We start from the raw sequence: 23,780 nt of genomic DNA, 5'->3' as shown, positions 1-23,780 counted from the left end.
TTTGTTAATGACCAGTCCATTATATTCAATTAACTTTTGAAATATTTCCTTTTGCAGGAAGAAGTTATGAATGGTTTGTCAAACAAGCAGCCTAAGGTTGTTGCAGCCTGCACGTTAGTGATGAAAGAAGCTGTGCGAGATTTTGGTTCCAAGATCATCAGTATGAAGCCGATAGTGAAGAGCATTCCCAAACTGTTGGAGCATAGTGACAAGACTGTACGAGAGGAAACTAAACAGCTGGCTATTGAAGTCTATAGGTGGATTGGAGCAGCTATCAAACCTAGCCTTAGTAACATTAAACCAGTGCAGGTAAAATACACAACTAGCAGCAGGGGCAAACCTAGCCTTAGTAATATTAAACCAGTACAGGTAAAATACACAACTAGCAGCAGGGGCAAACCTAGCCTTAGTAACATTAAACCAGTACAGGTAAAATACACAACTAGCAGCAGGGGCAAACCTAGCCTTAGTAACATTAAACCAGTACAGGTAAAATACACAACTAGCAGCAGGGGCAAACCTAGCCTTAGTAATATTAAACCAGTACAGGTAAAATACACAACTAGCAGCAGGGGCAAACCTAGCCTTAGTAACATTAAACCAGTACAGGTAAAATACACAACTAGCAGCAGGGGCAAACCTAGCCTTAGTAACATTAAACCAGTACAGGTAAAATACACAACTAGCAGCAGGGGCAAACCTAGCCTTAGTAACATTAAACCAGTACAGGTAAAATACACAACTAGCAGCATGGGCAAACCTAGTGAGTAGTGAGCTCATCTACAGGCTGTGTTAGTAACATTGATTGGAAGATACTGAGCTAGTCCTGCAAGTGGCCAGTATATAATAACTACAAAAGTCTGAAGAATGTTGTGTTTATGATTATAGAACTATGAACAACACCTACCAAAGTCTGAAGAATTTTGTGTTTATGATTATTAACTGTCCAACAGCCATGTTTGATTTGGCATTATTGAATGATTACTAACAGCAAAAATTGTTGCATTTGATTTCAGAAATTATAAAAATGTTCTCCAACCTTCCCCATACAGTACATAAGACTTTCATGTAATCCAGTGCATTGTTCTTGTGCATTGTCTTATTGCTGTAATTAGCTGATGATTAGGCTGAGAAGTTAACTTCCGTCTGAATTTGAGATAATGTTATCCTCTACTGTTAGGGTAATGGGGAGTGTTTGTGTGCCTTTGTTGGGATCATAGTTTATTATTAGGGTGTTTCTTAAATACCTTCTAACCTGAAGTGAATGATGAATGACTAATCATGCCTGATAGAGGTTTCAATCTGTACTGTTGCTTTAGATCTCTCCATACATTGTTACTGCGATAGCATTGACTGCAGTTGACCTACACCAAACAAATGTTGATCGTTATGCCTAATCCTGACCAGATGGATTGATAGAACAAACATTGTAGACACTGTATCCATTGGAAGAGATAAATTAGAAATTTATGGAGGTTTTACCTTTTTCCCTTCACCCAGCTTAAAGAGCTAGAGGATGAATTTGAGAAACTACCCAAAAAGGCAGCTAAGCAAGCAAGGTTTCTTAAATCACAACAAGATCTGAAAGCTAAAGCAGAGGCAGCAGGTGGAGGAGAAAGTGATGAAGAAAGTGGTAAGTTCATCCACAGTCAGATGTAGATGTAGAAACATGCACCAGGACTGTAACAGACTAGGGTACATATATTGATTCTAGCTAAGGGTCACATCAAACATCTTTTGAACAGCAGGGTATTGATTCTGAATTGTTAATACTCAAAGCAAAAATACATTGAAGAAAGTTTGCCACAGTGATAAACCAAAGACTGCTTTATTTTTCACACAACAGTTTCTTTGGAAATGTCCCAATAACCGGTCTCAATAATCATGGGCAATGAAAAATTGAGCAGATTCTGATTATCTAACGGATAATCCTTAAAACAAGTACTTTTTGTGACCCCTATTGTTATTGTTAATCTAATATGTGATTTGGTTGACAGCAAGTTCCTCTGCTCAAATCTTATGATATATAGTTTTTCTGATGGACAAGTACAAAATTGAAGTGATGCAATATCCTACCCTTAGAAATGAATGGGTCTGATGTTTCACTGTTTCTCTTAATGACTGCTGTAACCTATCACATTCTGTAGTAGACATTGGTGCCCATGTTTATAAAGACGGTCTTGTCAGGTGGATACATCCTGTGTTAGGCTATTGAAAGAACTCAGAGATACTCGGTTTCTGGTAAATGAAGTGAAGATAAATTACTCTTTGTGATATAATGTAAGTACCTTTTCCTTCCTTTACTTCCAGTATTCAATGAAAGCCCAAGCCAGTTTTCAGTGATTTTACAAGTTTTTATATTTTTTGTTTCATTTTCATCAGGGTCAGAAGATGAAGCAGCTGCTCCTGCCATAGACCCTTTTGATTTAATTGAACCGGAAGATATTTTGTCTAAACTGCCAAAGGACTTTTATGATAATATGGTAAGGATCAATGAATAGTGTGTTTATAATTGTTGTTGTAATGGATATTCAGACATAACTTAGTTGTTTGTGTAATAATGATGTAACCATAGATAAGTACATAGAAGTCTATAGCATAGATTGTCTCGTAAATAGCTGTTTCCGCCGAAAGGCGCTTTAGCGATCCAGGGCGACAGCCACTGACCAGTAAATAAAAGACTCCTAAATTGAGAGATCGGAAATTAGAGAGTTATTTTTAAATTTGAACTTTGTGGGCCAGGTCGGAGAGACATGTGACTGGATGGTGACAGGAATGTAGCAGGTTAGGATTGGAGGAGGCGATGAGTGGTGATGGTGGTGAGTGGCAGCTGGCTTCAAAGGTTGGCTCTGGTTCTGTAGCAATTTGGAGGCTAGACGGACTTCATATCCCTATGACGGTGTAGCTGTTTCTGGAAAAAAAAACAGAAAAAACATAAGAAGTCTACAGTGACCTACTAGTGCTGCACTAACTAGTGCTACACTGGTTCATAACATGTTAAAACAGTTTTAAATTGATCTAGCTCTGTGTTTATTTCTATCTTTTAGGAAGCAAAGAAATGGCAGACGAGAAAAGAAGCCTTGGAGACGGTACTGCCTTTGTGTTGTAAACCAAAATTAGAGGCTGGGGACTATGGTGATCTTGTCAAGGTGCTTAAGAAGGTAAGGTCAAAAGATTCAGTAACCATGAAAACTCTCTAGAGGGGAGCCAATCTCACCTTTCAGAATCATGGTTTCACACTGTATACAAGTTTTGTGGTTAATCCTTGTTTTTTTTTCCAAAGTAAATTTCTGACTTTTAAGTGACCCTTTTGAGTTTTATCTAGAAATTCAAGAGGCTTTGCTTCAAACAAAACAAAAACAGGTTTTGAAATAAAAAATTGTTTGATGCAATGTAGATCATACCCTGCAATTCTGAATGGAAAAAAAAAAATTGTTAACTGTTAATCTAAGTATGGTAATATGTTTTACACAGTGGCCCTGTATACCCCAATCTCAGAATTGCTTTGTTGTATCTCTTCTAGTGTTCGACCGATAATCGGTAAATAATCGGCATCGGCAAAATCCATGGCGATACTGATTATGCGGAACCGATTATTACGTTCCACATAACAGATTTTATTTTTCAGCGCATTTCACCACAACCATAACAGGAAAAAATGTAGATAGTTTGATTCAACGCTATTCAAAGCTGGGGAAGGTGCGCTAATCTACAGTGTAAATGTATTGCAAGTCCCTCACGCAAGATTGTACTAATTCCACATAAAGGATTGCATCTTTCCGCGCTTTTGATTCTCTCAGTGATAAAGTCCATTGTACCAAATGATAAGCATCTACCTTTGGTTCAATAAAATGATTTCAAGATCCAGGTAACAACTGAGACGCTGCCATTAATTCTATACTTTTCACAATTTGTCTCTTCAACAGACCATCAGCAAGGATACAAATGTTATGATTGTTGCATCAGCTGGTAAATGCCTGGCAGGCCTTGGAAACGGACTTAAGAAGAAATTTTCTCCCTATGCCAATTTGGTAAGTTTCTCAGATAACAGAATTTAGCACACTGTAGATCAATCAATGAATAGCCCCATCATTCTCTAGGTTATCTCTGTGAAAGTTAGTAATGACAGCAAATTTAGTTCAACAATGTTTTCTTTGTTTAACTTTCCAGTGTATTCAAGCAATTCTTGAAAAGTTCAAGGAGAAGAAAGTGATGGTTGTGACGGCTTTGCGAGATGCAATTGATGCATCATTCCCTGCTGTAAGTAAATTCAGTTATTCCATAGGACACACCTCAAGTACCACAATATTACAGCTCTGTAAGTTAATTCAGTTATTCCATAGGACACACCTCAAGTACCACAATATTACAGCTGTAAGTAAATTCAGTTATTCCATAGGACACACCTCAAGAACCACAATATTACAGCTGCAAGTAAATTCAGTTATTCCATAAGACACACCTCAAGTACCACAATATTACAGCTCTGTAAGTTAATTCAGTTATTCCATAGGACACACCTCAAGTACCACAATATTACAGCTGTAAGTAAATTCAGTTATTCCATAGGACACCTCAAGTACCACAATATTACAGCTGTAAGTAAATTCAGTTATTCCATAGGACACACCTCAAGTACCACAATATTACAGCTGTAGGTAAATTCAGTTATTCCATAGGACACACCTCAAGTACCACAATATGACAGCTGTAAGTAAATTCAGTTATTCCATAGGACACACCTCAAGTACCACAATATGACAGCTGTAAGTAAATTTAGTTATTCCATAGGACACACCTCAAGTACCACAGTATATTCAGTTATTCCATGGGACACACCTCAAGTACCACAATATGACAGCTGTAAGTATATTCAGTTATTCCATAGGACACCTCAAGTACCACAATATTACAGCTGTAAGTAAATTCAGTTATTCCATAGGACACACCTCAAGTACCACAATATTACAGCTGTAAGTATATTCAGTTATTCCATAGGACACACCTCAAGTACCACAATATTACAGCTGTAAGTAAATTCAGTTATTCCATAGGACACACCTCAAGTACCACAATATTACAGCTGTAAGTAAATTCAGTTATTCCATAAGACACACCTCAAGTACCACAATAAATTCAGTTATTCCATAGGACACACCTCAAGTACCACAATATTACAGCTGTAAGTAAATTCAGTTATTCCATAGGACACACCTCAAGTACCACAATATTACAGCTGTAGGTAAATTCAGTTATTCCATAGGACACACCTCAAGTACCACAATATTACAACTGTAAGTAACTTCAGTTATTCCAAAGGACACACCTCAAGTACCACAATATTACAGCTGTAAGTAAATTCAGTTATTCCATAGGACACGCCTCAAGTACCACAATATTACAGCTGTAAGTAAATTCAGTTATTCCAAAGGACACACCTCAAGTACCACAATTAATTCAGTTATTCCATAGGACACACCTCAAGTACCACAATATTACAGCTGTAAGTAAATTCAGTTATTCCATAGGACACACCTCAAGTACCACAATATTACAGCTGTAGGTAAATTCAGTTATTCCATAGGACACACCTCAAGTACCACAATATTACAGCTGTAAGTTAATTCAGTTATTCCATAGGACACTCAAGTACCACAATATTACAGCTGTAAGTAAATTCAGTTATTCCATAGGACACACCTCAAGTACCACAATATTACAGCTGTAAGTAAATTCAGTTATTCCATAGGACACACCTCAAGTACCACAATATTACAGCTGCAAGTAAATTCAGTTATTCCATAGGACACACCTCAAGTACCACAATATTACAGCTGTAAGTAAATTCAGTTATTCCATAGGACACACCTCATGTACCACAATATTACAGCTGTAAGTAAATTCAGTTATTCCATAGGACACACCTCAAGTACCACAATATTACAGCTGTAAGTAAATTCAGTTATTCCATAGGACACACCTCAAGTACCACAATATTACAGCTGTAAGTAAATTCAGTTATTCCATAAGACACACCTCAAGTACCACAATAAATTCAGTTATTCCATAGGACACACCTCAAGTACCACAATATTACAGCTGTAAGTAAATTCAGTTATTTCATAGGACACACCTCAAGTACCACAATATTACAGATGTAGGTAAATTCAGTTATTCCATAGGACACACCTCAAGTACCACAATATTACAGCTGTAAGTAAATTCAGTTATTCCATAGGACACACCTCAAGTACCACAATATTACAGCTGTAGGTAAATTCAGTTATTCCATAGGACACACCTCAAGTACCACAATATTACAGCTGTAAGTTAATTCAGTTATTCCATAGGACACACCTCAAGTACCACAATATTACAGCTGTAAGTAAATTCAGTTATTCCATAGGACACACCTCAAGTACCACAATATTACAGCTGTAAGTAAATTCAGTTATTCCATAGGACACACCTCAAGTACCACAATATTACAGCTGCAAGTAAATTCAGTTATTCCATAGGACACACCTCAAGTACCACAATATTACAGCTGTAAGTAAATTCAGTTATTCCATAGGACACACCTCAAGTACCACAATATTACAGCTGTAAGTAAATTCAGTTATTCCATAGGACACACCTCAAGTACCACAATATTACAGCTGTAAGTAAATTCAGTTATTCCATAGGACACACCTCAAGTACCACAATATTACAGCTGTAAGTAAATTCAGTTATTCCATAAGACACACCTCAAGTACCACAATAAATTCAGTTATTCCATAGGACACACCTCAAGTACCACAATATTACAGCTGTAAGTAAATTCAGTTATTTCATAGGACACACCTCAAGTACCACAATATTACAGATGTAGGTAAATTCAGTTATTCCATAGGACACACCTCAAGTACCACAATATTACAGCTGAAGGTAAAATCAGTTATTCCATAGGACACACCTCAAGTACCACAATATTACAGCTGTAAGTAAATTCAGTTATTCCATAAGACACACCTCAAGTACCACAATAAATTCAGTTATTCCATAGGACACACCTCAAGTACCACAATATTACAGCTGTAAGTAAATTCAGTTATTTCATAGGACACACCTCAAGTACCACAATATTACAGCTGTAAGTAAATTCAGTTATTCCATAAGACACACCTCAAGTACCACAATAAATTCAGTTATTCCATAGGACACACCTCAAGTACCACAATAAATTCAGTTATTTCATAGGACACACCTCAAGTACCACAATATTACAGCTGTAGGTAAATTCAGTTATTCCATAGGACACACCTCAAGTACCACAATATTACAGCTGTAGGTAAATTCAGTTATTCCATAAGACACACCTCAAGTACCACAATATTACAGCTGTAGGTAAATTCAGTTATTCCATAAGACACACCTCAAGTACCACAATAAATTCAGTTATTCCATAGGACACACCTCAAGTACCACAATAAATTCAGTTATTTCATAGGACACACCTCAAGTACCACAATATTACAGCTGTAGGTAAATTCAGTTATTCCATAGGACACACCTCAAGTACCACAATATTACAGCTGTAGGTAAATTCAGTTATTCCATAAGACACACCTCAAGTACCACAATAAATTCAGTTATTTCATAGGACACACCTCAAGTACCACAATATTACAGCTGTAAGTAAATTCAGTTATTCCATAGGACACACCTCAAGTACCACAATATTACAGCTGTAAGTAAATTCAGTTATTCCATAGGACACACCTCAAGTACCACAATATTACAACTATAAGTAAATTCATTTATTCCATAGGACACACCTCAAGTACCACAATATTACAGCTGTAGGTAAATTCAGTTATTCCATAGGACACACCTCAAGTACCACAATATTACAGCTGTAAGTAAATTCAGTTATTCCATAGGACACACCTCAAGTACCACAATATTACAGCTGTAAGTAAATTCAGTTATTCCATAGGACACACCTCAAGTACCACAATATTACAACTATAAGTAAATTCATTTATTCCATAGGACACACCTCAAGTACCACAATATTACAGCTGTAGGTAAATTCAGTTATTCCATAGGACACACCTCAAGTACCACAATATTACAGCTGTAAGTTAATTCAGTTATTCCATAAGACACACCTCAAGTACCACAATATTACAGCATTGCAATATTATTATCAACTCACCTTGCAACTTGTCATGTGATAAAAGAAATTTGTTATTGATGGAAGACTATAGTGATAACAACTGTTCATGTTACCAGTGAGAACCAATACTATTTCGATCTAACATGTATTTGTCTACAAAATGACAGTGGCAGATCAAGAGTAAAATATACTACATATTCAAATAAATGAAAGAATGAAAGCAACTCAGGTATTTTGTACCATCTTGTCATGATGCAGTGATATTTACTTCCTTTTGATGCTACACTACAGCACAACAAGAATGTAGTGGTTTTGGTGAAAACCTGTTAAAACAAGCAACTCAATGGTGATGGTCATAGTTGGGTGATAAGTGCCTGATATTAAGTAGTACTGGCTATCTACTAGTTTGGTAGAGGTCCAATCTCATATGACATCAACAGCTGTTAACCATGACACAATGTTAACAAGCTAACACAATAAATCCACCTGTTGTGCCAAATCTTGTACATGGTATAAATATATATATATCCTTCTTAATGAGTTATGGATTTTAATGGTGTTTGGTGGAAGTCAAAGGTCATTTGAGGTCAGAAATGGTCAAAATTTGAAAAGTTTATGAACAGGCTTAACCCAATGAGTTCAGCTTTGTTGAACCTTATACTAGGTTTGTAAATAAGATCTTGGTTGTTTGTGTTGGAGGCATGTTCTTTTGTGGTTAGCAGGAATCAAAATCTGACAATGTTGTAAACTGGTTAACTGAGTTCAACTTTGGTGAATCTTGTCTTATGTGGCTGCCCCTCAATTAGAACAAACTTTCTAGTAGTTTTGGGGAGGTCAAATCTTCTTTGAGGTCACAATATGAACATTTTAAGAACCCTTCCCACTAGTTGCTGTACCAGTAACTGAGCAGAGTATTTTATGGATTAGAATTGCAAATTCGGAAGGCTTTCAGGTTTGAAAACCAAAGGCTTAAAAGTGTCTTTACAGAGTACTGCATTAATTCCTGCTCCCTTTTTCCTCCTCATCAGACTAACTTTACCAATATTATGGAGGATGTCCTGGCAGCGCTGGATAGCAAGAATCCATCCATCAAAGCAGAGACTTGTTTGTTTTTAGCCAGATCTTTCAGAATCAGCTCTGCTTCAAGTTTACCTAAATCAGTCTTGAAACCTCTTGGTTCTTCTCTTGTGCAGGTAAATTTACAAATTATATACCAACATAAATAGTGGGTTTAGTGCTTGCTAATGCATTACAGCCTCATTATTAGCACACCTGGTAAAGCCAATAGACTTTGTGCAATAGCAGTGTGTGTATCTGTCTGTACACATCTGTCATCTTGCTCGCAGCTCATTTGCTCCATCCTGACAGAAGTCGCTGAAGTGTTTGCCTATGTCAGAGCCTCAAAGGATTCCTTAAAGTTTTATGATAGTAGGTGAAAGGTCATTTGGGTGGGCTCAAGTTTGATTCAAACTTTAAATCCATTAAACTGCTTCTCCTAAGGATTTAATCTGATTTGAAACAAATTCAGTGACAATGGTCAGGAGATGAAGGGGAAAAAAGTACAAGAATAAGAGGTCAAAGGTCATGTAAAGTTATACTTGAATTGTGCAATATTCATACCCAATATGTTGGCCATAAAACTATGCACAACTTCAACCAACGTATTAATATTTTCAAGTTTTTACTCATTCAGTGGAGTTAATTATTTCAGTTCATGTTTGGATGGATACAATCATTGTTCCAATATTAAACTTTTAAGCCCTCCGTCCAGACTATGCCCACCTTTGGCTTAAACAATGGCAGTTTCGGTGTAATTAAAAGTACTGAAAAATATGTGGGAGTTCACATTGCTATGCAATGCATGGAATTAGTTAGCTACACTCAGACATTTTGATATGTATGGTGTAACCCTATAATAAGTGGGTGTTAGGCAAGTTGCAAACTTCACTTGTACCATGAAATGGCTGATGTGGGTAACTTGGCTCTAATCTTCATAAGGACTTTATGTGATATAGCTGAGCTGACATTTGTTTGTTTGCTTATGTATCAGTTTTGTAAACAATATATTGAGGCATTGTTTCCTGTCTTGCTTTACAATTTGTGAGGCTATGAACAGTATCTGATGATAAAGCTATGTACATTATCTGATGATAAAGCTATGTACATTATCTGATGATAAAGCTAGCTTATTTCAAAGTTGGATGTGGCTGCCAGAAATTAATACGCTACCTTACTAGGAGAGATGTCTTCAGTAAAGAAATGAAAACAAAACAAGTACTCCTTACATCTTACAATTCCATTTCATCTTGAATTGCAGTTTTAGGTTTCATTATCTTAAAGACTATATGAAATTAATGTCTCCATATTTGTTTTTCCAGAAACTTTCAGATACAACTCCTGATGTAAGGGAGGCAGCTATGCAAGCCTTAGGGACAGCCTTAAGAATAGTTGGAGAGAAACCAATGAATCCACTCATAGCTGATCTAGAGAAATTGAAACTGGATAAGGTAACTTCCCTGTGAAAACTATCCAGCATAAAATGTCATTTAACATTTGCCATGGTTAATGTCTTAATGACTTATGCAACAATGTGTGCTAATGTTGCTGTAGTATTGTTGTGACACATTTAGTCAGTGTCAGGTAATAATGTAGTGTTCACATTCATGTAGCAGCAGTCTCAGAATGTTGTCTCTGATAAAGTACTATGCTTCTTGTGTACAGTAACTGATATACATCATTGCATTTGTATAGCTATTTGCCTATAGAGTATAGCAGTTTGCTATGTGACTCATTGTCAGGTATTACTGTAGAGTTCACATTTCATGTAGAAGCAGTCTCAGAATGTTGTCTCTGATAAAGTACTATGCTTCTTGTGTACAGTAACTGATATACATCATTGCATTTGTATAGCTATTTGCCTATAGAGTATAGCAGTTTGCTATGTGACTCATTGTCAGGTAATAATGTAGTGTTCACATTCATGTAGCAGCAGTCTCAGAATGTTGTCTCTGATAAAGTACTATGCTTCTTGTGTACAGTAACTGATATACATCATTGCATTTGTATAGCTATTTGCCTATAGAGTATAGCAGTTTGCTATGTGACTCATTGTCAGGTATTACTGTAGAGTTCACATTTCATGTAGCAGCAGTCTCAGAATGTTGTCTCTGATAAAGTACTATGCTTCTTGTGTACAGTAACTGATATACATCATTGCATTTGTATAGCTATTTGCCTATAGAGTATAGCAGTTTGCTATGTGACTCATTGTCAGGTAATAATGTAGTGTTCACATTCATGTAGCAGCAGTCTCAGAATGTTGTCTCTGATAAAGTACTATGCTTCTTGTGTACAGTAACTGATATACATCATTGCATTTGTATAGCTATTTGCCTATAGAGTATAGCAGTTTGCTATGTGACTCATTGTCAGGTATTACTGTAGAGTTCACATTTCATGTAGAAGCAGTCTCAGAATGTTGTCTCTGATAAAGTACTATGCTTCTTGTGTACAGTAACTGATATACATCATTGCATTTGTATAGCTATTTGCCTATAGAGTATAGCAGTTTGCTATGTGACTCATTGTCAGGTATTACTGTAGTGTTCACATTCATGTAGCAGTCTCAGAATGTTGTCTCTGATAAAGTACTATGCTTCTTGTGTACAGTAACTGATATACATCATTGCATTTGTATAGCTATTTGCCTATAGAGTATAGCAGTTTGCTATGTGACTCATTGTCAGGTATTACTGTAGAGTTCACATTTCATGTAGAAGCAGTCTCAGAATGTTGTCTCTGATAAAGTACTATGCTTCTTGTGTACAGTAACTGATATACATCATTGCATTTGTATAGCTATTTGCCTATAGAGTATAGCAGTTTGCTATGTGACTCATTGTCAGGTATTACTGTAGTGTTCACATTCATGTAGCAGTCTCAGAATGTTGTCTCTGATAAAGTACTATGTTTCCTGTGTACAGTAACTGATATATATCTTGCATTTGTGTAGCTATTTGCCTGTAACGTATAGCAGTTTGCTATGTGACTCTTGATAAATTATTCCCTGAGTATGTCTATTGATGTACTGGATATATAGTATTATTAGTCTGCATGTTGCAGTTTTTATGAAACTGTTTAATGCACAGATCTGTTAATCACCTGCAAGTTGAACATATCCATATTTCTTTATTGTTTACAGATAAAAGAATACTGTGAGAAGGTGGAACTGCCAGAGGGTAAAGGTGGGGCCAAGAAATCCAAACCCAAGGAGAAAAAGGAAGAGAAGAAAGCTGCTCCTACAGCCAAATCAAGACCAAAAACAGCCCCACCCGCTGCTGGAACAGAAAAGAAAGCAGCAAAGGGAACAAAATCAGCTAAATCTGTAAGTTAATCTTTGGTGGCATGAATCAGAATTGATATTACAGCTAATTAACCTGAGAAGCGGAATCCAAATATAAATGAAACTGGCAGGATTTACTTTATTCTTATTTACTTATATTAAAGATGAATTGGATCCATATGTGAACAAGGTACCATGAAGCCTTTTAGACAAGCTTTACTGATTGAATGTCTCTAAGATTCAATAAATAGTAGCCTAGCCATGAAAACCATCAGTTTCACCATTGCTTGTGCATTTATCAGTTTTCAGATGTTATTTAAATTTTTCAGTGTTGTGAAAGTATTCCTGCTTATTTATTTAATCAGAGCAGTAAAGCTAAATCAGTCAAAGGAGGAGGCGGAGCTAAGAAGACAGCAGCAGGCAAAGGAGGAAGTAAGACCACAACAGAGATACCGTCAGAACCAGTCTTGGGTGTAAGTAGTCAATCCATGTTGTATAAAGAGTAGTGAGGCCACAACAGAGATACCGTCAGAACCAGTCTGGGGTGTAAGTAGTCAATCCATGTTGTATAAGGAGTAGTGAGGCCACAACAGAGATACCGTCAGAACCAGTCTGGGGTGTAAGTAGTCAATCCATGTTGTATAAGGAGTAGTGAGGCCACAACAGAGATACCGTCAGAACCAGTCTGGGGTGTAAGTAGTCAATCCATGTTGTATAAGGAGAAGTGAGGCCACAACAGATACCGTCAGAACCAGTCTGGGGTGTAAGTAGTCAATCCATGTTGTATAAGGAGAAGTGAGGCCACAACAGATACCGTCAGAACCAGTCTTGGGTGTAAGTAGTCAATCAATGTAGTATAAGGAGTAAGTGAGGCCACAACAGAGATACCGTCAGAACCAGTGTTGGGTGTAAGTAGTCAATCCATATTGTATAAGGAGTAGTAAGACCACAACAGAGATACCGTCAGAACCAGTCTTGAGTGTAAGTAGTCAATCAAAGTTATATAAGGAGTAGTGAGACCACAACAGAGATACCGTCAGAACCAGTCTTGGGTGTAAGTGGTCAATCCATATTGTATAAGGAGTAGTAAGACCACAACAGAGATACCGTCAGAACCAGTCTTGAGTGTAAGTAGTCAATCAAAGTTATATAAGGAGTAGTGAGACCACAACAGAGATACCGTCAGAACCAGTCTTGGGTGTAAGTAGTCAATCCATGTTGTATAAGGAGTAGTGAGGCCACAACAGAGATATCGTCAGAACCAGTCTTGGGTGTAAAGCCCGGGTCACATCTGCGCGATTCAACACGCGATTCAACTCGCAATACAATTGAAAGTTGAATCGCGTAGTTAGACATGGGTATCAACTTGTTGCGCAATACGAGTTGCGCCGTCGATTTGGGTTGATTTGCAATAGAGCAATGTCCTAATCAGCGCAACTTCTCAGAAGCAACTTTCTGATTCGCGCGATGTAGTTGCGAGTTGAATCGCGTGATGAATCGCGCAGATGTGACCCAGGCTTATGTAGTCAATCCATGTTGTATAAGGAATAGTGAGGCCACAACAGAGATACCGTCAGAACCCGTCTTGGGTGTAAGTAGTCAATCCATGTTGTATAAGGAGTAGTGAGACCACAGCAGAGATACTAGTGAGGCCACAACAGAGATACCGTCAGAACCCGTCTTGGGTGTAAGTAGTCAATCCATGTTGTATTTAAGGAGTAGTGAGGCCACAACTGAGATACCGTCAGAACCAGTCTTGGTTGTATTTTGTCATGTTGTGCAGGGGATAGTAAGAACAATATAGTGGTGCCAACATTGTTTGTCTTGGGTGTACATGACTGGTGTTACCACTTCAGCAGAACTATCATTCTTCAGTTGTTGTATAGGAAATGGGTATTGGTTTCTCTGTCCCTTTGTTGTGTAATGAAATTATCAAATGCTTCCAGAAATGAAGAATTTTTAGAATGAAAGTTTCATAGAGTTTCTCTTTTATTGTGTTTCCCTTCTTTTCATATTTAGGATGAAGAGGCCATAGAAATAGCAGCTACTGTCCTCCCTAAGTCAGTGATAGATCAACTGACCAGCAGTAACTGGAAAGAAAGGCTAGCTGCAATGGAAGAGTTTACTACGGTGAGTGTCAGTACTAACAGCATAGGTACAGTTGTTTGATTAGGTATTGAATATGTATCACATAATATAGAGCCCTATAAGTGGACTATGCATTATATAACCAGGGATTAATAAAGTAATAATTATATAAATAGCTATCAGTGGAGTATGCATTATATAACCAGGGATTAATACAGTAATAATTACATAAATAGCTATCAGTGGAGTATGCATTATATAACCAGGGATTAAGACAGTAATAATTACCTAATATAGCTATCAGTGGAGAATGCATTATATAACCAGGGATTAATACAGTAATAATTACCTAATATAGCTATCAGTGGAGTATGCATTATATAACCAGGGATTAATACAGTAATAATTACATAATATAGCTATCAGTGGACTATGCATTATATAACCAGGGATTAATACAGTAATAATTATATAAATAGCTATCAGTAGAGTATGCATTATATAACCAGGGATTAATACAGTAATAATTACCTAATATAGCTATCAGTGGAGAATGCATTATATAACCAGGGATTAATACAGTAATAATTACCTAATATAGCTATCAGTGGAGAATGCATTATATAACCAGGGATTAATACAGTAATAATTACCTAATATAGCTATCAGTGGACTATGCATTATATAACCAGGGATTAATACAGTAATAATTACATAATATAGCTATCAGTGGACTATGCATTATATAACCAGGGATTAATACAGTAATAATTACCTAATATAGCTATCAGTGGACTATGCATTATATAACCAGGGATTAATACAGTAATAATTACCTAATATAGCTATCAGTGGAGTATGCATTATATAACCAGAGATTAATACAGTAATAATTACCTAATATAGCTATCAGTGGACTATGCATTATATAACCAGGGATTAATACAGTAATAATTACCTAATATAGCTATCAGTGGAGTATGCATTATATAACCAGGGATTAATACAGTAATAATTATATAAATAGCTATCAGTGGAGAATGCATTATATAACCAGGGATTAATACAGTAATAATTACCTAATATAGCTATCAGTGGAGAATGCATTATATAACAAGGGATTAATACAGTAATAATTACCTAATATAGCTATCAGTGGACTATGCATTATATAACCAGGGATTAATACAGTAATAATTATATAAATAGCTATCAGTAGAGTATGCATTATATAACCAGGGATTAATACAGTAATAATTACATAATATAGCTATCAGTGGACTATGCATTATATAACCAGGGATTAATACAGTAATAATTACCTAATATAGCTATCAGTGGAGAATGCATTATATAACCAGGGATTAATACAGTAATAATTACCTAATATAGCTATCAGTGGAGTATGCATTATATAACCAGGGATTAATACAGTAATAATTACATAAATAGCTATCAGTGGAGAATGCATTATATAACCAGGGATTAATACAGTAATAATTACCTAATATAGCTATCAGTGGACTATGCATTATATAACCAGGGATTAATACAGTAATAATTATATAAATAGCTATCAGTGGAGTATGCATTATATAACCAGGGATTAATACAGTAATTATTATATAAATAGCTATCAGTGGACTATGCATTATATAACCAGGGATTAATACAGTAATAATTACCTAATATAGCTATCAGTGGAGTATGCATTATATAACCAGGGATTAATACAGTAATAATTACCTAATATAGCTATCAGTGGACTATGCATTATATAACCAGGGATTAATACAGTAATAATTATATAAATAGCTATCAGTAGAGTATGCATTATATAACCAGGGATTAATACAGTAATAATTACATAATATAGCTATCAGTGGACTATGCATTATATAACCAGGGATTAATACAGTAATAATTATATAAATAGCTATCAGTGGAGTATGCATTATATAACCATGGATTAATACAGTAATTATTATATAAATAGCTATCAGTGGAGAATGCATTATATAACCAGGGATTAATACAGTAATAATTACCTAATATAGCTATCAGTGGAGTATGCATTATATAACCAGAGATTAATACAGTAATAATTACATAATATAGCTATCAGTGGACTATGCATTATATAACCAGGGATTAATACAGTAATAATTATATAAATAGCTATCAGTAGAGTATGCATTATATAACCAGGGATTAATACAGTAATAATTACATAATATAGCTATCAGTGGACTATGCATTATATAACCAGGGATTAATACAGTAATAATTATATAAATAGCTATCAGTAGAGTATGCATTATATAACCAGGGATTAATACAGTAATAATTACCTAATATAGCTATCAGTGGACTATGCATTATATAACCAGGGATTAATACAGTAATAATTATATAAATAGCTATCAGTAGAGTATGCATTATATAACCAGGGATTAATACAGTAATAATTACCTAATATAGCTATCAGTGGAGAATGCATTATATAACCAGGGATTAATACAGTAATAATTACCTAATATAGCTATCAGTGGAGTATGCATTATATAACCAGGGATTAATACAGTAATAATTACATAATATAGCTATCAGTGGACAATGCATTATATAACCAGGGATTAATACAGTAATAATTACATAAATAGCTATCAGTGGAGAATGCATTATATAACCAGGGATTAATACAGTAATAATTACCTAATATAGCTATCAGTGGAGTATGCATTATATAACCAGGGATTAATACAGTAATAATTACATAAATAGCTATTAGTGGAGAATGCATTATATAACAAGGGATCAACAAAGTAATAACTATTTAAATAGCTATCAGTGGAATTAGATTTATGTAACAAAGGCTCAGTGCAGGATGCATTATATCACCAAAGATTACTGCAGAGATTATTACATGATCAGGAATTTGTGAAGTTTGTCTTACAAAATCAAAATTCAATAAAGCGTCTTGGTGGGGAATGTTTCTGTAAATTTGAGAGTGTTGCACCTCTGCTGTCTGCCAAGCATTCATTTTTTTCAATATTGGCCATAATGACTTCACACTACTAAAACATAATAAAACAAAAATTAATGTGATAGCGAGTGGTACAAAAAAAAACAGATTCAGAAGAGAAAACAGTCTCACTTTGCCAACTTAACAGAATGGTGCATTTTGTCCATACTCTCTTGTTTAAATTTACCATTTTTCTCTCATTTACAGAAAGTTCACAACATGGAAAGAAGCGATATTCCAGGCCAAGCCTTAGTCAGATTTATGGCTAAGCCACCTGGTTTCAAGGATGCTAACTTTCAGGTAAATGTTAGCTTTGGATTTGACTGATTGCACAATGTTACAGACTTATTAGCAACAGCATAATTTTACTGATGTTTCAGTTTGACTGTTAATCTCATAGAAGTTGAACATCCCAAGTGTCTTTGTAACATTTAAACGGTAGATGGCAGGAATATACACTGAGGTTTCTCCTTGTAAGTAGGTATAAATCTTGATTAACAAATCTTAGCCTGGCTTTCAATGGATAGAGAAAATAGATATCATTTGTTTTGCTTTTGTATTTTCTGAGGCTGTTCAACCTTTATGCCTATACTTCCAGTGCTTTGATTAGTAAAAGTTGCAAAAAGAAATGTGTCAGAGAAAGCCCCAGGAAGCTTTCAAGATATTTATCTTTGGATCATTGTAGGAGAGTAATTTTTTATTTTCTTCAGGTCATTAATGCAAAATTTGGGATGATAGCTATCTTGGCAGAAAAGAGCAACTTCACAAGGACATCGGCAGAGTTTGTGTGTAAACCTCTTGTTGATAAGATCGGTGACATCAAAGCAGGTGGTAAGGCCAAGGAAGCCCTCACTGCTATTGCTGAGGCTGTTACCCTAGGCCTCGTTGCAGAGAATGCTGTTCATTATGCTTTTAATGGGCAAAAGAACCCCAAGAACCAAGCAGAAACCTTCAACTGGTTCTCTCAAGCGATTCAAGAGTTTGGATTTGGCAAGTAAGTGTTTCAATCAGTGTAGTCCTTACGACCTCCTCTGTTACTAGGATTAGCTTATTGGAATTATTTAATTAACATGACATACGGCAAGAAAAATAAGAGGATTAGGTAATAGAAAATGCAGATTAGTTATGAAACGCTTTGAGAAGTAAATAAGAGGCTCCAATGTGGTGCACATGAATGTTCTTCCAAGCATGATTATAAAGAAACTAAAGGAAGCCGTCCAGTACCATGTGAAGATTCCCAGACTGCAGATATTCTTGTATTTTTTCTCCTAGAATCAACCCAAAGCCTTTCATCAGTTCCATTAAAACAGCACTATCCGCTGTGAATCCCCAAGTACGGACAGCTGCTGTGACATGCATAGGGGTTGTGTATATGTACATGGGTGCTAACCTACGAGTCCTGTTTGAGGACCTCAAACCATCACTTCTGTCTCAGATAGACGGAGAAATTGAAAAGGTAAAGTGGATGTTTTGAAGTTTCTGTCTTGATACATTGAAGAAAGAAATTACTGAGTTGTAAAATATGTCGTTCAAACAGTGTTAAAAGTGTTACAAACAGTGTGAAAAATGGCTTGGAAGTTTCTTAATGTGGAATATACTGAAAGTGATATAGATTCTTGTATTTCTGTTTTTAGCCTTCCCCTTGCCAACTCTTGGTTTGATAATGAAGTTAACTAAGAATTTTAAGAACTGAAAAAGAATAAAATGCTGTTTGTAATAGGGGATGAAAGGTTAAGTTTGATTGTCTTTACACACTTTGATATTGAGACCATGGACTATTCATGATAGATTTCTGGATGGTAAACAGTGCATCCATTCAGTTTAATTTGAATTCTTCCAGGTGAGTGGTACAGCACCTCCCAAACCTTTCAGAGGTCTTAAGAAAGGCGGAGCCACCAAGGCTGATGATTCTGAAGAGGAGGATGATGAGGAGGAGGAAGATGATGATGGTGCTCCTGCTGCTGCTGGTGGAGCGATGGAGGACTTAATACCAAGAGTAGACATCTCAAGTAAAATTACTGATGGTCTACTAGCAGAACTGAGTGATTCTAAATGGAAGGTCAGAGGTGAAGCTATAGAAAAGGTTAGTAATTTGACCATTATTTGATGCATGGAGGTACAAACGTCTAGACCGCTTACCTGGCAGTGAAGCCTTGACTGTACCATAGAAGTCATAACCCCCTGATTTGATGCATGGAGCTACAACAGTCTAGACCGCTTACCTGGCAGTGAAGCCTTGACTTTACCATAGAAGTCATACCCCCCTGATTTGATGCATGGAGCTACAACAGTCTAGACCGCTTACCTGGCAGTGAAGCCTTGATTTTACTGAACAAGTAATACTCCAATGATTTGAGGCATCGGGTTACAAAAGTCGAGACCGCTTACCTGGCAGTGAAGCCTTGATTTTACCATAGAAGTCATACCCCCTTGATTTGATGCATGGAGCTACAACAGTCTAGACCGCTTACCTGGCAGTGAAGCCTTGATTTTACTGAACAAGTAATACTCCAATGATTTGAGGCATTGGGGTACAAAAGTTAAGACAGCTTACCTGGCAGTGAAGCCTTGACTTTACCATAGAAGTTAAACTCCCATGATGTGATGCATAGAGCTTCAACAGTCTAGACCGCTTGGATTGCAAAAAAATGTGTTGCTTGAAAGTGTCACTGCACCCTATATATCATACAATTGTGAAATCATATGAAGTTCCCAACTTCTCTTGCCACTGGGCAGTGGTCTTTAAACTTAAGTTTTGTTTGTTGGGAATAACTTTATGGTAATTAAGGCTTTACCTTGCCAAATGTGTCTTACAGTGATTCTGTAGTATTTTTAATCTCATTTGTAACTTATTCTTTTTGCATGAAAAGGTCTGTTAACAAACATGCCCTAGATACCTTGCAGTACCTGTCTTAACTGATACACTGAGCACAAACTCATCAGTAGTATTAAGATTCTGCTGTACAAATTATGCTGCCTTTGTTTTTTTTTGCTAATCTTCTTACTCTTCTTACCTCTTGACAGGTGCAATCAATCTTGAAAGAAGCCAAGTTTATTTCACCAAACTTGGGAGAGCTCCCAGCTGCCTTAAAAGTGAGACTAGGAGAATCAAACAAAATACTGGTAAGTGTCTGCTTTGTTTATGGACTTTGTATAGCTCATAGGTAGTTGTATAGCTCATAGGTAGTTGTATAGCTCATAGGTAGTTGTATAGCTCATAGGTAGTTGTATAGCTCATAGGTAGTTGTATAGCTCATAGGTAGTTGTATAGCTCATAGGTAGTTGTATAGCTCATAGGTAGTTGTATAGCTCATAGGTAGTTGTATAGCTCATAGGTAGTTGTATAGCTCATAGGTAGTTGTATTGCTCATAGGTAGTTGTATAGCTCATAGGTAGTTGTATAGCTCATAGGTAGTTGTATAGCTCATAGGTAGTTGTATAGCTCATAGGTAGTTGTATAGCTCATAGGTAGTTGTATAGCTCATAGGTAGTTGTATAGCTCATAGGTAGTTGTATAGCTCATAGGTAGTTGTATAGCTCATAGGTAGTTGTATAGCTCATAGGTAGTTGTATTGCTCATAGGTAGTTGTATAGCTCATAGGTAGTTGTATAGCTCATAGGTAGTTGTATAGCTCATAGGTAGTTGTATAGCTCATAGGTAGTTGTATAGCTCATAGGTAGTTATATAGCTCATAGGTAGTTGTATAGCTCATAGGTAGTTGTATAGCTCATAGGTAGTTGTATTGCTCATAGGTAGTTGTATAGCTCATAGGTAGTTGTATAGCTCATAGGTAGTTATATAGCTCATAGGTAGTTGTATAGCTCATAGGTAGTTGTATAGCTCATAGGTAGTTGTGTTGGGCAATTAAAAGTTGCTGCAATTGTGAAGTCAAATAGAATCAAAAAATAAGAAAAGGTAGAGGTGTGTTAGAATATATCCCTTACTGTTCTTGTTACAGTGGTTGTTTTGTGAGTGTTTGAGCTTGGAGCATAAATCATGAGTGGTCTTTGCCTATGTTGGTAATGTATATGTGTTTGTAATTGACCCTACTGGATGGGACTTCTCTGTTTCTTCATTCTAGTTTTACATAATCAGTAATAGCTAATCAATATTCCAAGGCTAGTTGTAAGTCCTGGATGAGTTGTTATAAGTCTGTGGGTTTAAGGTGGGACTCATTTGCTTTATGCAATGTGCACTCACTTACATGGGGATGACAAAACTAAAAAGATACTGTTTTTTAGATTTTCATTAAAGATCAAACTTCTTGTTTATTTGATTTCACTGGAATAATCAATAGTAGCTAATCACTATTTATTCCAAGGCTAGTTGTAAGTCCTGGATTGAGTTTTAAGTTGTTATTAGTCTGTGGATTTAAGTTGGGACCCATTTGCTTTGTGCTATGTGCACACACTTACATGGGGACGACAAAACGAAAAATATACAGTTTTTTAGATTTTCATAAAAGATTAAACTTCTTGTTTATTTTATTTCACTGGAATATGATAGTCAGAGAAATGTGCCATCATCATGTTTTAACCCTTTTTTGTTCATTTTTATAATACAGGCCACACACACAGCTAACACATGTCAGACTATTGCTACTGCGATGGGTCCAGCAGTAAAAGCTCATTCCAAGACCTTAATACCAGCCTTGATATTTCTAACATCTGATAGTAAGGTGAGCTGATATGTACTACACAAACAATGATAAGCATGGAATTTATTCCATTTTGTTTTTCATTTGTTTCAAAGTTTTAATAGTATTCTCTACTGAAATACCATAACTATGCACCTCATTACTGTGGTTAATAAGTTTTCTTTTCAAATATTGAAGAAAATTTGAAGGTATGGAAACATGTCAGATGTCTGTTTTTACATGTTATTAATCATGTTATTAATACTATTTGAAGAAGTGTCTGAGTAAAGTGCTTAGAATTAAAAACAATTAGCCATTTCTCAGTTGTAAATGTCAATTTGTTGACACAACAGCTGGACAGGTGTCTTTGTGTGAACAATTATTTTGCTTTGAATAATTCTCAGTGTGTTTGGTGGTGTACTTGGTTACTGAGTGCTTTTAATATACTCATATTTGGTTACATAGGAAGTATGTACAACACTGTAGCAGGAAATAAGTTAAGTGTTCAAACCTTGCATAGCACTGATAATGTAAAGAACTATGGTTTGTGTGATCAAACCTACTAAAGCATCTTTGCACTTTTCTAGCAATCTGCTCATTTTGCATAGCAATTGTTATGCTATACGGGATAAATTACCCTGTGAATGAAGTTCCATGAGTTTCAAGTTTATGGTGTTATTTAATGTTTTTAAAATTGCTGTAGTGTCATATTTCTTTGTTTAATAACTTTTGTACATTTAAGATGAGAGTACAGAGTATATTGTCTTGTAACCTGCTATTGTCTGTTTGATAGACGTGTTGTTGTATTAGTTGTCTGTTTGATAGACGTGTTGTTGTATTAGTTGTCTGTTTGATAGACGTGTTGTTGTATTAGTTGTCTGTTTGATAGACTTGTTGTTGTATTAGTTGTCTGTTTGATAGACGTGTTGTTGTATTAGTTGTCTGTTTGATAGACGTGTTGTTGTATTAGTTGTCTGTTTGATAGACGTGTTGTTGTATTAGTTGTCTGTTTGATAGACGTGTTGTTGTATTAGTTGTCTGTTTGATAGACGTGTTGTTGTATTAGTTGTCTGTTTGATAGACGTGTTGTTGTATTAGTTGTCTGTTTGATAGACGTGTTGTTGTATTAGTTGTCTGTTTGATAGACGTGTTGTTGTATTAGTTGTCTGTTTGATAGACGTGTTGTTGTATTAGTTGTCTGTTTGATAGACGTGTTGTTGTATTAGTTGTCTGTTTGATAGACGTGTTGTTGTATTAGTTGTCTGTTTGATAGACGTGTTGTTGTATTAGTTGTCTGTTTGATAGACGTGTTGTTGTATTAGTTGTCTGTTTGATAGACGTGTTGTTGTATTAGTTGTCTGTTTGATAGACGTGTTGTTGTATTAGTTGTCTGTTTGATAGACGTGTTGTTGTATTAGTTGTCTGTTTGATAGACGTGTTGTTGTATTAGTTGTCTGTTTGATAGACGTGTTGTTGTATTAGTTGTCTGTTTGATAGACGTGTTGTTGTATTAGTTGTCTGTTT

The 23,780-nt window shown here is 35.9% G+C and overlaps 1 protein-coding gene across 6 annotated transcripts in view; it reads left to right on the top strand.

The window, feature by feature from the left end:
* Window positions 1-23,780, top strand: part of LOC139969375 (cytoskeleton-associated protein 5-like) — a 72,499-nt gene that overhangs the window by 13,449 nt on the left and 35,270 nt on the right. For all 6 annotated transcript variants that reach the window (XM_071974267.1, XM_071974265.1, XM_071974264.1 and 3 more), the window contains exons 5-21: window positions 58-309; window positions 1,501-1,633; window positions 2,383-2,483; window positions 3,048-3,161; window positions 3,927-4,031; window positions 4,171-4,260; window positions 9,193-9,357; window positions 10,543-10,671; window positions 12,366-12,548; window positions 12,872-12,979; window positions 14,526-14,636; window positions 17,827-17,919; window positions 18,330-18,613; window positions 18,892-19,075; window positions 19,460-19,702; window positions 20,644-20,742; window positions 22,185-22,298. In XM_071974267.1, the coding sequence (XP_071830368.1) occupies window positions 58-309; window positions 1,501-1,633; window positions 2,383-2,483; window positions 3,048-3,161; window positions 3,927-4,031; window positions 4,171-4,260; window positions 9,193-9,357; window positions 10,543-10,671; window positions 12,366-12,548; window positions 12,872-12,979; window positions 14,526-14,636; window positions 17,827-17,919; window positions 18,330-18,613; window positions 18,892-19,075; window positions 19,460-19,702; window positions 20,644-20,742; window positions 22,185-22,298 (2,508 nt within the window). The remainder of the gene's footprint in view (window positions 1-57; window positions 310-1,500; window positions 1,634-2,382; window positions 2,484-3,047; window positions 3,162-3,926; window positions 4,032-4,170; window positions 4,261-9,192; window positions 9,358-10,542; window positions 10,672-12,365; window positions 12,549-12,871; window positions 12,980-14,525; window positions 14,637-17,826; window positions 17,920-18,329; window positions 18,614-18,891; window positions 19,076-19,459; window positions 19,703-20,643; window positions 20,743-22,184; window positions 22,299-23,780) is intronic.

This window comes from Apostichopus japonicus, chromosome 7 (genome assembly GCF_037975245.1).
Source record: "Apostichopus japonicus isolate 1M-3 chromosome 7, ASM3797524v1, whole genome shotgun sequence".
NCBI lineage: Eukaryota > Metazoa > Echinodermata > Holothuroidea > Aspidochirotida > Stichopodidae > Apostichopus > Apostichopus japonicus.
This window is presented reverse-complemented; position numbering and strand designations above follow the sequence as displayed.